General features: G+C 41.4%; 1 protein-coding gene across 1 annotated transcript in view; it reads right to left on the bottom strand.

Annotated features, from left to right (window-relative positions):
* Window positions 1-10,583, bottom strand: part of sh3bp5b (SH3-domain binding protein 5b (BTK-associated)) — a 32,346-nt gene extending 21,763 nt beyond the window's left edge. The window contains exons 1-3 of the mRNA XM_035607482.2: window positions 10,201-10,583; window positions 8,645-8,707; window positions 553-681 (exon numbers count right to left, since the gene is read on the bottom strand). Of these exons, the coding sequence (XP_035463375.2) occupies window positions 553-681; window positions 8,645-8,707; window positions 10,201-10,278 (270 nt within the window). The 5' untranslated portion in view covers window positions 10,279-10,583. The remainder of the gene's footprint in view (window positions 1-552; window positions 682-8,644; window positions 8,708-10,200) is intronic.
* Between the last annotated feature and the right edge of the window lie 2,586 nt (window positions 10,584-13,169).

Below are 13,169 nucleotides of genomic sequence, written 5' to 3'. Positions count from 1 at the left end.
AAACACAATCCGACAAAAGTACCCTGGAAAACTGATTCATTATCCATTAACAAGCAGCTGCAGTCAAAAAGATTAGCAATAGAATAAGAGTGTTTCAAGAATGACTGAAGTCGCTGTGTTTTTTAATTCCAGAACAAATTTGTTTAAATACTTTGATGAATGATTTCTAAAAATAACTGCAAATCCTATTTTCACCTCATCAAGCAAACAAAAAATATTTTGTAGCCAAGTGGGTGACGGATAAAATAGAAGATAATAATCTTCTAATCAATTTAACGTCTCTGAATCAAACCCAAAATGTTATTTTTTCATGCTGTGAGTCTGATGTACCGTGTGACCAGACCTAATAATGAGGACACTAACTAATCTATTCCGGGTGTTGAGGCATGTTGATACACTGACTAATTGCAGCAAAATGACCCTATCAGAAATGGGTCAGCTGGACCCACAACTCCACCTGAGACCTGCCTTTGAGTTGGCCCAACAGATTTCACTTAACATTTCTGAATGTTTCTACCACACCACGTCATGATCTGTGCATTGCTGACTGACCTGTCTGGCCAACCTGCGGGCCTCCCAGTAAGGCTTGGACTCCTCAACAGCTTTGCCGATCTTCTTCACCAGATCATCAAGTTTCACCGTGGCCTCCACCAGAACAGAGCGGAACTTCTGCCTTGCATCCTGATCCAAAGAAAGAAAGAAAGAAGTCGGATTTTAAGTAAAATCAATATCAACAGTCATACATGAAAAATCCATGTCCAAGATTCAAGATTCAAGATTTGGTTTATTAGTCATTTCCTTGTGCATTTACATACAAAAGAGACAAGATTTAGTTCCTCCAGTGCCAAGCAGTGCAAAAAAGTATAAAAATGATGATGATGTCTTGTTTTGTCCAAACATCAAAGATATTTAGTTTACTGTCCAGGAGTACCAAAGAAAACCAGAAAATGTTCACATTAAGAATCTGAAATCAGAGAATTTCAACCTTTTTCCCATAAAAACAATTTGAAATGATTAATCGATTATCAAAATAGTTGATGATTCATTTAGTTATCGACTACTAATCGATTAATGTTGCAGCTCTAAAAAACAATGAAAACAAAATGAATCAGCAGCAATAGGAAAAGCCAAAGTGACGTGCAGTTCATCAAGTAATATTCTTGAACAGCAGGAGTGTTACATAGGTGTATGTGTTTTTGCTGTGTGTGTGTGTGTGTGTGTGTGTGTGTGTGTGTGTCTCTCCTCCCTCCCCCTCTTCCCAATTTCTCCAGGCTGCTGCCACTGTGGCTGATTGATTCCAGGATGAAGGACCTGCAGGAAATCCTGGGTGCTCGCTCTCGTCTTGGTCTGCGTGGTGTGCTGGCAGGCCAAGGACTGGTGTTTACTGTGACCTATGTGACCGGATCGGCCTCTGCCTTTGTGTGGCAAGCCCGCCCTAAGTTAATGTTTTTTGGCAGAACTGTCATCTGCATTATTGTTTTGATTATTATTAATAAATTGTACTATATACTACTAACTATACTTTTGGCTAAACCGTGTCTCCCATCCCTCCTTCCGTCAACTTAACATCCACAGTTACCTCCTTTTTAAGATCGGGACGTAACAAGGAGTTATTGTATTATTGTTGGCTACTGTGTGTGGTTGAATTGGTGATGAGGGGTTGATGTCCAAACAAGGACACCAACAAAACTTGAAATCTTAGAGGGCTCAAGGGTATTTAGATCAGCTATCTAAAAAAACTCAAAAAATTGGATTTAGTGAAGTAATCACACCCTCTCCTAATGTACCCTCTGATATATGACTACCAGTTGCACCTTCATAATGTGGGAATTTGATGGTTTTGCTAAGCACAAACCCGAAAATTGTATTATATAATTCCCCTAAGCTCTGCAACAAACACAACATAATAAAAGCTCAATCTGAATTAGACGAAACCTGCCAAAACCCCGCTTACTGAAAACTGCATTAACGCATCACTGAGTTGAAATGCGGCAAAGGGGCTCAGATAAGAAAATAATCAACTGACAACAGCTCTAAGTTTTCACCGCGAGCCATCTCACCAGTGTCTGTTGACAGATTAAATCAGAGGTTTCTTCTCCAGCCTTTTAAAATATTTCTTGCTTACTTGCCGAGCATGTTTATGAGAACAAGAGTGTCCCAATAAACGCTGAAGAACACAAGACTCCAGCCAATCTGTTTAAAACGCCTATAAAAAGTATTAATGTCTGATATAACTTTGTTATATGGTCGGAAGCGCACTGTTTGTTTCATATTAGAGAGCTCTATTCCTTCACTTGTATTTGTCTCCGACTCTTGATTCAGCTCTGAGATTTCATCATGGTCATGTAATTGATCTGAAGGGAATAGAATTTTCTAAGCACTAGAAGCAAATAACAAAAAGACCAAGAAGAAAAACAAGACAGAATCTTGTATTTTTCACATCACATCCACATTCAGCAGGGTCAAATTATACTGGAGGCAAGATGTTTGGCAACAGTGGGCCCAATCCCAGGTGCTTTTACTGAAAGACATGGTTCAACACTCTGCTGTCCCCAAAAGTACCCTTAAGCTTAGTTTGTAAGCTTGTAAGCTTGATGCCCTACTGTTTTTAGGGTATCAAGGCAAAAAACAGCACAAGCAATGCCCCTAGTGTCGTCTCTACAACTGCAGCTAAGAACCATGCAATTTTAGGGATGTCAGTCAGTTTATTTCCTGACACTAAAGGCTGCACGTGTTAAAACTCGTGGCACCAAATAATTACACAGAAAAGCCTAGCAACGCAGGTTTCAGTTCTCTTTGATGTTAAGATTCTTAGTAGCACAGGTTAGATTGTAATTACTTAGGAAACAACCCTAAAGGTCAAGATTTGATAAGAAGTTTAAAAGTACAACAGCAGGTGAATTTGCTATTTAAGATGATGATATTATCCTCGTCCAATAGGCAATTCTCCAGTGAGGGGATGACTTTCTTAACTCTATGAACCATTCCACCATGGTTCACTAGCCTCGCTACAGTCCTTGGAATTGGTGCACAGATCTCTGATTTCTTCAAATTGGTGTGATGTTGTGGTCACTGATGGCCGAGTCGAGATACGACCGACCAATCTGAGCTCTGTAAACAGAAAACATCATCAACAACCCATCAACTGCTCCTGGCAACATCAACAACTGCCTCCATGTTGAAGCATCCGAGGACATTTCAGTCTGGGACCCATTTCACATAAGCTGCAGATTGGAGTTGGTTTTACAGTAGGTTTTACAAATTACTGCTCACAATCTTTAAGCAAATCAAGCTTTAATCTGCAGCATTAAGTTCGTTTTGACTCTTGACAGGTGTTAGAATGAGAAAGAGGAAGTGATCTCATGTTGCAAATTTGGTGCAACGGGGCCAATGTAACCGCACATACAAAGACATTGCAATGGCTGAAAACCTGTTCTAATGGTGTTGTTTCCAGATGAGCTCTTGTTTATTTATTTTTTATAGAAATTAGTCTCTGATGAATGATGACTATTTGCTTTGCCTGCATCTAAACGAAGTTCTTCTGAACTTAACAATAACAACAAGATCTATGCTGGTGTTTTTGGATATTATCAGGCTAAAACATCTCAGAACTTATCATATGACCATTTCAATGTGTTTTACAGATAAGCTTGATTATATGTTGTTTTTTTGGCCTGATTCTGAACAATGGTCAACAAAGTCAGACAAGTTGAACTCGTCCAAAATGTAGGCTACTACACATTTTACTACATTAGCATTTCTAGCTCTCCGTCACTGAAATCACCAGCAGCTTGAAAATAAAATTAGAATAAAGGTTCAGATTCAAGGGCAACCAGATGAAGGTTATGCAAGGTAGCAAAGAGTGTCACTGGTGGGAGAATAAACAGAGTAGACCTTGACACTGCAGTATTTTATATTCTTACATAACGCCACAAGGCGTTTGTTTATTGCTCTGTGGTTCATTAGAAATTCTGTGGACATTAGATGTGGCTGAGAGACAGATTCATACTTGCTGTTAAAAACAACCTTTCGGTGAACTTTTAAACTCAAACCAGAGAAAAGGTCTGAGGCCAGTGACTCTCTCCATTGTGCCATGTTTTTCTCAGGTCTGATGACCTCAGTTTATCCATGTTAAATGTGGTATGTAAAAAAAAGTGGATTGGATAAAAGGCTTAATTCAATTACATCTGCTCAAAAACAATGTTTAAAAGGTAAATTGTTTAACTTTAAAGACGGATGGATAATAGGAAACTCGTCACTCACTTAAGAGTCTTTCTGTTGTACCGACAAAGAAATGCATTTTCCCTCAGCATTATTTTAGTCACCACTAGTCATGACTGATCTACGGCATGACAAAAAAGAGTGGCAGTTAGCTGTAAAACCTCACAATGTGCAGAATATTTCATTTAAATTTTAGTTTGTCACTTCTGTAGGTCAGTGTTGGAGACAGTCTTTTATTTCCCACGAGGCATTATGATGTGACAGGCAGCGGCAGTCCGACATGTTAGATCTGCAAAGGCTGCTGAAACGACGTTACTGTACCTCGATGACTGGATTTTTTTTTATCTCGACTCCAATCATATCCTGCCCTCCAAGGCTCACACAGTCTGTTAGTCCTTTCTTTTCTTCTGTAATTTCACCTTTAGCCACTGGCTGCTCTGTCAAACTTAAACACATGCATGGCCCCAATAGGATGAATCCTATTGACTTTGGTGATCGTCTGACTTTTCCTTGAGCAGAATAAAATAGGTTTGCATCTTCATCTTAATATCAGCTTAACTTTTACTTTATACTGTGGCAAAAACAACAACACTAGAACAGCACCTTATGATTAATTTCATCAGCTTCCCAAAGCTCAAGGGGTCATCTGCAAATGTCTTGTTTTGCCCAAAAAAGGGGAAGACTTATTGTTTGAGAAACTTGAACCAGTGACTGTTTGGCTGATTGATTCATAAATGTTTTACCATTTATCAGAATTATTTTACATTTATTTCTCTTGATTGATGAATTAACTAATCAACTAACCAGTTTAGCACTGAAACAAACACAAGAGAAAACTAAACGAGCTACAGTACAGTTGGGTTGTTTTGACTCTGTAGTCGAGAGCACTCTGGAAGGTCACAGTGGTGGATTCCAGTATAAAGGGAAGGAAGAAGTGAGGACATTTTGTAACTGCCCAATTTAAAAGGGCCACAGTTTCCACACAGATTGTCTATTGTGGGTGTTAACACAGGCAGATTAAAACTGTAAGTCAGCACTTTAACCTCAGAGTCACAGTTTCATTTCAAACCCAATGTTGCACTGGAATTATAAAGCTACACAGCCAACATGAGACATTATGAGACAAACAGGCTTATAAAAATGAAATTTAGGTGAGCCATGAATGCATATCATTGTCCTCCCTCCTCTCTGTCCTCTCCTCTGTATCTCACCGTCTCTGTGATGATACTGCCGTTGATGCAGACTGCATCACACTGCAGTGCAGCGTCTCCGTCCTTTCCAGGCCTTGGACGCTCACACTGTGACGCACTTCACCACATCAAAACACATGTGTGCCCCGAGGCATTTATGTCTGCGACTTAAATTAATTGTCATCTGCATCGCTGCTTTGAAAGTGCATTGGTTTCTTCACGTCACCGAATTTCACGTAACACTCGCCCAGTTATTACTCTCTTCACAGTCTCCCTATCCCCCTCATGAGAAGAATGAAGACTGGGTCAAATGATTCAGTGATGATGTTGCAGCTGATTTCTGTCTGTCAACAGAACAACAGGAAGCTCTGCCAAACTGCTCTTTCAAATGCTCAAGGGGAAAATGGCATTTTGGAAACATTTGTTTTTAAAGGGAAATCTAGACAGGATTTAAGCAGTTTGTGTGTCCTTGTGCAAGACACTGGTATCTGCTCCCTCTAAACACTGAGAGTCTGAGACGCAACTAAAGATTATTTTCACCGTCCATTAGAAGGGGAGCAATGGTTCTCCAAATCCTTTGTTCAGTACTGACCATAGACTGTAAAAAATTATAGAAGTAGTTACTGGGTCTGGAAAATGAAGCCAATACTGAAGTACCTGAAGACCGATTCTTTGGAATGACCAGCAGAGGGCGACTCCACTGGTTGTTTCTCTATGTATATGTCAGTCTATGAGAAAATGAGTCTACTTCTCACTTGATTTATAACGTCAGTGAACTTTTTCCTGAGGAGTTTATGGTTCAATCTCTAGTTTCAAGTCTCTTCAATACATGATGTTCATTTAGTAAATTGTAGTCTCATTTAGAGTCAAATAGACAAAAAAGTAGGGCTTAAACGATTAATTGCATTTGGGATAATATCGCGATATAATGAAACGCGATTTTCTAACCACAAGGGATGCGTTTACACGGGTCACGTGACACGCGAGCGAATGGAGCACTCGGTTCCAAGAACAAGCATCAGTCACGCTGCACTAACCTGCTGCGCAATTGCCTCAAGCTCGACAGAACAGTCGGAAACTGATACAGTGGAGACTTTAGTTTAAAGAGGAACAGCACGTCGGTTTTAAAAAAGGACAATGCAGCGTCAGTTCTTGTGCAGAACATGCCGTGCTACCGTTGCTACTTCACGGGGCAACACCACCAACCTGTAGAACCCCGATGCAGAGCGCCACAGCAGCTACATGACGGGTGTACGGCCAACAAGTCAGTGACAGTAGTGACGAAAACAGAACCACGCGAGAGTTGTTTGAGACTGTTACTCCGTATGAAAATGTCTCACGTGGCACCGTGAGTTGACGAACACCACGACTATTCCCCTCGTTAAAGAAACAGGCTGCTGACAGAGAGAGAGCTCTCTCCCCTTCTCCTCTTCAACACATCTCGCTCTCTGTCAGTGTGCGCCCGCATGTGTGCGCGCTAATTATAATCGCAAATCAAATTGCAATATCTGTTAGAAAAATCGCAATTCCCTATTTTCCCCAAATCATTCAGCCCTACAATAAAGCACCGTATGCATTGCAGTATTTGATTGACAGATGGTCAATCCAATCGGTGGATGGTGGCAAGTGTAGGTGTGCACTCAGTGGACGAGCTCTCAGTCAGACCACGCACCCCGCTCCCACGTCTGGTTCCAAAGAAACCACGATGGCGCTTGTCAAAATGCGAAACTCGAGGCTGCAAAACGGCAGCGCACAAACCAATGGGTTCGGTTCATTGGTTTATTTTGAGGGACTAGCCAAAATGTTCCCAGACTACTCTGTTTGCTCTAACTTTAAATGGAATAATCATTTTGTGACTTTTGGGTTGTGGTATCGCGATTTCTGTCATCCTGTATATATAGTTATGTCAAACCAAAAGTTTTCAGTTTCATATCATCAAGGACAAAAAATGATTGATTAATTAACTGATTGTTTCACCTCTAGAGGAGTTTAAATGAGACGTTCACCACTGAGACAGTATTGTATCATATCGTCATTACACATCAGACATAACTGATTTTTGTGTTGGACTTGAACCCAAAAGCACATGAAGGACGATGTGTTGATGGATTTTTTTTAAGTTATGTGCGCGTGTAAATCAAGTGTGTCAATTTATCTTCTCTGGTGCTTTAAATTTTTGGAACAAATCAGTCTTTAAGCATAGAGTTATGAATCTGTTCAGGAGCATTTCTCGTTGTTTGTTTGACGGAGATTACCACCTGTTCAGATCCTTAACACTCGATCATGCCGCATCTCAGAGTGTTGACGTTAAAAATATCCACTGGCTGATGCTTTGTTCCCAACTGTTTTGAGGTTGTTTTTTTTCCTCTGACAGTGGCCGTCTTTAAAGCGCAGAAACATCAAATCTGTCAAGGTTCAACAATGGACACAGTGTTGATTCTCCTGTATCTACAGAAGAGATGCATCTGTCAGAATTTCTCACAGAGTATCAGATTTATCATTCAAAACAAAACTCTGTCGCGACAAAGTGAACTCCAGCTCACCTCAACCTCTGAGCTGCATGACTGACAGCGATGTACAATCTTCAAACTGAACAAGAACTTTGACCTCTGTAAAGCTGCACAGGATGCTGCTGACCTACATTAATGTAAGCAATCAACCTTTACTGTTCAGTTATGCAAGTTAACAAGCTCTGAGGGCCCAGGTGACTGCCGGATCTCCGCAGTCCGTACTCTGTACTCTGCTGTTTTGTTCAAAGGTTGAGTCTCCACACTAGTCCAGTTCCTTTATGTTAAAAGCCATTAAATGAAACTCTGAACCCTGACCCTGCTGGATCACTCCAAATTGCTCTAGATATAGGCGTCAGTAAAATTCCGGTAATTTAAATTGCCCAAATTGCTTTATTGTAACACAACATGTCAGCACCATGTCAAACCGCTGACAAACCATAAACTTTACATTTTTTTTCTGCCTGGAGTAAAGGTCAACCAAAGGTCAAGCTGAAATTCAGTGGGAAAAAAATCAGCTATTTCTGCTCACAGAGATGTCTTCAAAGCGGCACTCATCACTCGTCTGTCAACACTTGAGGTGAAGTTGTATCTGCTGCTGAGAGTTTTTACACTGGAGTGATTACGAGCTCTGTTGGTCAGAACCAGACACACGGGACTAGTACAAGGACAAACCCCCCCAAGACACATTCAATGCCCAGGCTCCCTGGGTGTGGACAGACTGACCTCCAGCTCCGTCTCGCATCTGTTGATGTCGTCAGTGGACTGGTTGAGTTTCTCCAGCTCACCCTGGAAGAGAGGGAATGAAATACAACACCTTGAATTACAGAGAGAGGGGACTGGAAACATCCTGAATGAATTGAGAGTAACACATTCACAGTGAAATGACGGTAACTGACTTAAATTTGCAGTGTTTTTGTCTTAATTTCTTATTTTACCCAAATCAGTCCACTAGGGCTATGACTCAGATTATTTTGAATAACATCCTCCAACAAGGAGGTTATGTTTTGACCCCTGTTCAATTGTTTGTTGGTTGGTTGGTTGGTTGGATTGTCAGCAGGATTACGCAAAAACCATTCAACAGATTTTCAGGAAAATTGGTGGAAGGATGGGACATGGGTCCAGACGAAACCCATCAACTTTGGGGGTGGATCCAGACAATACGGACAAAGGAGCCTTTTTTGAAAAAAGCAGCAATTACCCTCGGCTGGCTGGAATCAGAATATTTTTCTTTTTCAGTATTTTTGGCTAAAAACTTTTTCTTTTATCAAAATAGCTGAAGATTATGTTTCTGTGTATAGACTAATGTATTCCATCCATCCATCATCTACCGCTTAATCCACTTAAGGGTTGCGGGGGCCTGGAGCCAATCCAAGCTAACATTGGGCGAGAGGCGGGGTTCACCCTGGACAGGTCGCCAGCCTATCGCAGGGCCACATACGGAGACAAACAACCATTTACTCTCACATTCACAACTACGGTCAATTTAGAGTCTCCAATGAACCTAACCCCATTCTGCATGTCTCTGGACTGTGGGAGGAAGCCGGAAGGTGATTGTTAGTTTGCACCGTGAGCTCTACAATCAAATATCTCCTGTAATTAGTATCAACCTTTCATGGGCGACATGAAGAGTCATGATGCATGAGAAAACTTCTTATTAGCAGTACGCTGTACATCAGCATTATTAATTAATCGATTAGTTAATAGATAGATAATCGATCTGCAAGTGTTTTCAGTTATAAGCAAATGTGAGGTTTAGACTTGATTGGAGAAAGGAAACTTTTGGAAGACACAACCTTGGACTATTGTAGTTTCTCACCATTTTCTTACCAAACTAATAATCGATTAAGAAATTAAATCATCATCACCTGCATGTGATTGAGATTCACCCATTTGTATCCATTCCACTGTCCTTTCACCTCATTGTTTCCTTGTATGTTATATAAAGATAGTCGCGTCACCTTAAAGAAGTATTTTATTCATGCTATGTGGAGGAAAACGTGAACATTTCTGACTGATCAAACTGGAGCCTCTTACTGAATGAACACATCAGCCTGAACAGGGTTAGGGTTTCTAACACATCACGTGTTTCCGCAGGACATAGTCACATTTGTAGGAATCATCTTAAATACATCATATAAATTAAACAGTTGCTGAAAGTGGGACAATCGTCCAGAGGCTGCATGATGCTAAGGGACCGTGTTCCCTGCTGTGAGCTGCAGACGTGCAGATCTGCAATGACACACACAAAAAAAATACACCAATCAATAAAGATTGGAGACCTGGATTCTGGGGTCCACCTCCTCCTCCTCGTATTCCGTCTCGTCGTCCGACCTGTGCTCCTTCTCCTGGTGGTCCATGCCGCGAAGTGAGGGACAGGTGTCACAGCCGAACAAAGACACTCGAGCCTACAGACACCACCGACAGACGGAGCAGGCTCATCTGCCTCAGCCGGTCACCGCACGTCGGATCCACTCGGCCGATGGTGCGGGCGTCTCCAGAGTTACTTGATTTTTAAAAAAAATTATCTTCTAAATAAAATCCTGGATTGTATCCACCGGGCCGGATCGGGCGGCAGCTATGTGTCCTAGTGCGGCTCTCCCTTCGACACTGAGCCCGCAGTTGAAATGACCCGAGCCCTGCTTCACACCGGGAACGCCCCCTTCTGCGAGGATGTATGAGGGGTGATTAGTGCCATGTAGCGGTGACGCATGAGGGGTGGTTAGTGCCATGTAGCGGTGACGCATGAGGGGTGGTCAGTGCCATGTAGCGGTGACGCGTCAGGATGGACGCCTTCGGTCGTTTGACAATGACAACATGGAATATTGCAAAAAATCCGCCAAGACTTCAGTAGCTTTGTCATTGAACATTTTTCAGAGGCTTTGCTTTATTTCGTATTTAGTTTTTTTTCAACGCGGTATTTTTTTGTCACAAATATACTTATTATTTAAGAAAAGTTCTTCATTCACAAATGTAAATTTTGTAATGAAAAAAAAATTTAATTATTTTTTCCCTAAAGATGTGGAACAATTTATTAAACTTTTCTATAAATCCAAAAACAAAAAGGCTTTTCAAACCTTGAACATATATTTTTGTGTAATGTAACATCTAGTGAGATGTACAGATGTACTCGAACACACTACACTAGGTGGGTCACAGGTATTACGTCAGGCAGTGACGGACAGGGATCAACAAACGGCCCTGACACCACCATTTTCCTGACAAATGCCTCCCAGATTCCTGCTGTTATAGAGTTGATTGATGTTAAGGATTTTCACAAGCTTCAGGTCTCAAAATAAACATAGAAAAGTGAACTAATGGCAGTAAAATAATGTGATGTTTCAACTTTATGCTGGGGGGCTTTAAATTCCCGTGCCAGACTAACTATAAAACAATAAGGGCTTTATTCCAAAAAGAGATCGTTATTATTCCTTTTATAATTCCATATTGGAACAGTTTAACAGAGAATGTGCCTTGGAAGAAAATTTGGTCTTTGCCTTTCAAATATGTGCTTACTAATAAGAGAGAATTTCCATTTAAATTATTTCACAGATTCTACCCGGCAAAGTGTGTACTTAAGAGGTATATGACCGCCAATGAGTCTGCCGCTGTTTCCGCTCCATCACCGGACTTCCCTGGCATAGCCTTATTTTGTTGCTGTGTTTTGCTGGCAATGCAGCCTGCACTTCCACTGCAATTGTCTGTCCTCTTTCACGATGTCAAAATCCCTCACATAGTTTTAAGTTACTGCTGTTTCTTTACCCATCCGATGTGTCCCCAGGATGTACGATGGAGTCGGGAGACGTGTACAATAGTTGATGACAAATGCTAACTGTTGAATAAATATGATGTTGAGACCAACTCATCTGTGTGGTGATTAACGCGACATGGTTTCAGAAACACGGCCGGCGGAGTGGCAAGGAGGGCAGGGAGGTAAGTAAACTCACTTCTCTACGCTATGGGGAGAGAAGCAGAGCCAATTTATGAGTATTTCGTGTTTAACAAAGGGGAAGACAATCCAGAGTTAAACTACCAGACCATCATCGGAAAATTTGATGAGCACTTTGTGCCTAAAGGCAACCTTATTCATGACTGCGCTTGCTTGCATGAGCGCATGCAGAAGCCCTGTGAGACTGTAGAAGCCTTCGTGAGGAGCCTTTACGAGTTTGGAATGACCAAGGATGAGCAAATTCAGGACCGAATGGTCAACGGCATGCAAGATAATGATGTCTTTCAAAAACTGCGGCTGGAGCCTGATCTCACTCTGGAGAAAGCCTTCCAGTTAGCATGGCAGAGTGAACAGATTAAAAAGCAGATTTGTCATGCGTGCCGACTGTTCAGTGAATACAGTGAGACACAGGACGCAGCAACAAATGAGCAGGACAAAGAACAATGGCGGACGTCACTGGCAGAACAGCAAGAAACAGGTTGAGTCAAAACAGACAACTGTTCTGTTGCAACAGATTGCATGTGAAAAGTGATTTTGGATGACGAGGAAGTGACAACATAAGATGCAGGAAATGCAATAAAATGTGGCACTTTGAGGTAGTGTGAAAAACAAAAGTGGAAGGAAAGAAGTAATGGCAGTGACACCAGGGAATAAATAAATAATGATGAGACTCTCTTCCTGGGTGCTGTGACAAAACCTACCAGGGGGAACTGTTTCAAAGAGAATGAGCCTTGTAATGAGAGTGAATGCAATCAACACTAAAGTGTACAGTGACATATATGGGGGCATATGGCTCTTAAATTGCAACCTAGTTAAAATCGAGCTAAAGCCTGATGCTGAGCACTATGTTACAGGATCTGTTTTCCCTCTTCCCCAAATTTGAAGCCAAGCTAAAATGAATGCTAGCTTTGGGGATTATAGAGCATATAACTGAGCCCACTGACTGGTGAAAGGAGTTTTTTTTCCTCTAAAGATGCCAAGTGCTTGCTCATTGTGGGAACTGGTAGGTTTTTTCTTGTGGAAGGTTTGGCAGGTACATACAGGCACTGGACAGGTTCTATCTCCAAACAGATCATAAACCACTTGTACCACTGATCAATATATACGACCTGGACAAAGCACCAATTTGGTGCAAGTGACTGTTGATGACGAGGGTCAATGTGACAGCTGATCGTTGCTGACAGGCCAGAAGTCCTTTGAACAACAAAGCAGAGATAAAGACAGAACAAGACATTGTTGCGTACATTCAGGCAGTGGTGACAAACAAACCAATTTAATCGGAAAAGCTCAATGAGATTAAAG

This window comes from Scophthalmus maximus, chromosome 10 (assembly GCF_022379125.1).
Source record: "Scophthalmus maximus strain ysfricsl-2021 chromosome 10, ASM2237912v1, whole genome shotgun sequence".
Lineage (NCBI taxonomy): Eukaryota > Metazoa > Chordata > Actinopteri > Pleuronectiformes > Scophthalmidae > Scophthalmus > Scophthalmus maximus.
The sequence above is the reverse complement of the archived record's forward strand: the minus strand, read 5'-3'. Positions and strand labels throughout refer to the sequence as shown.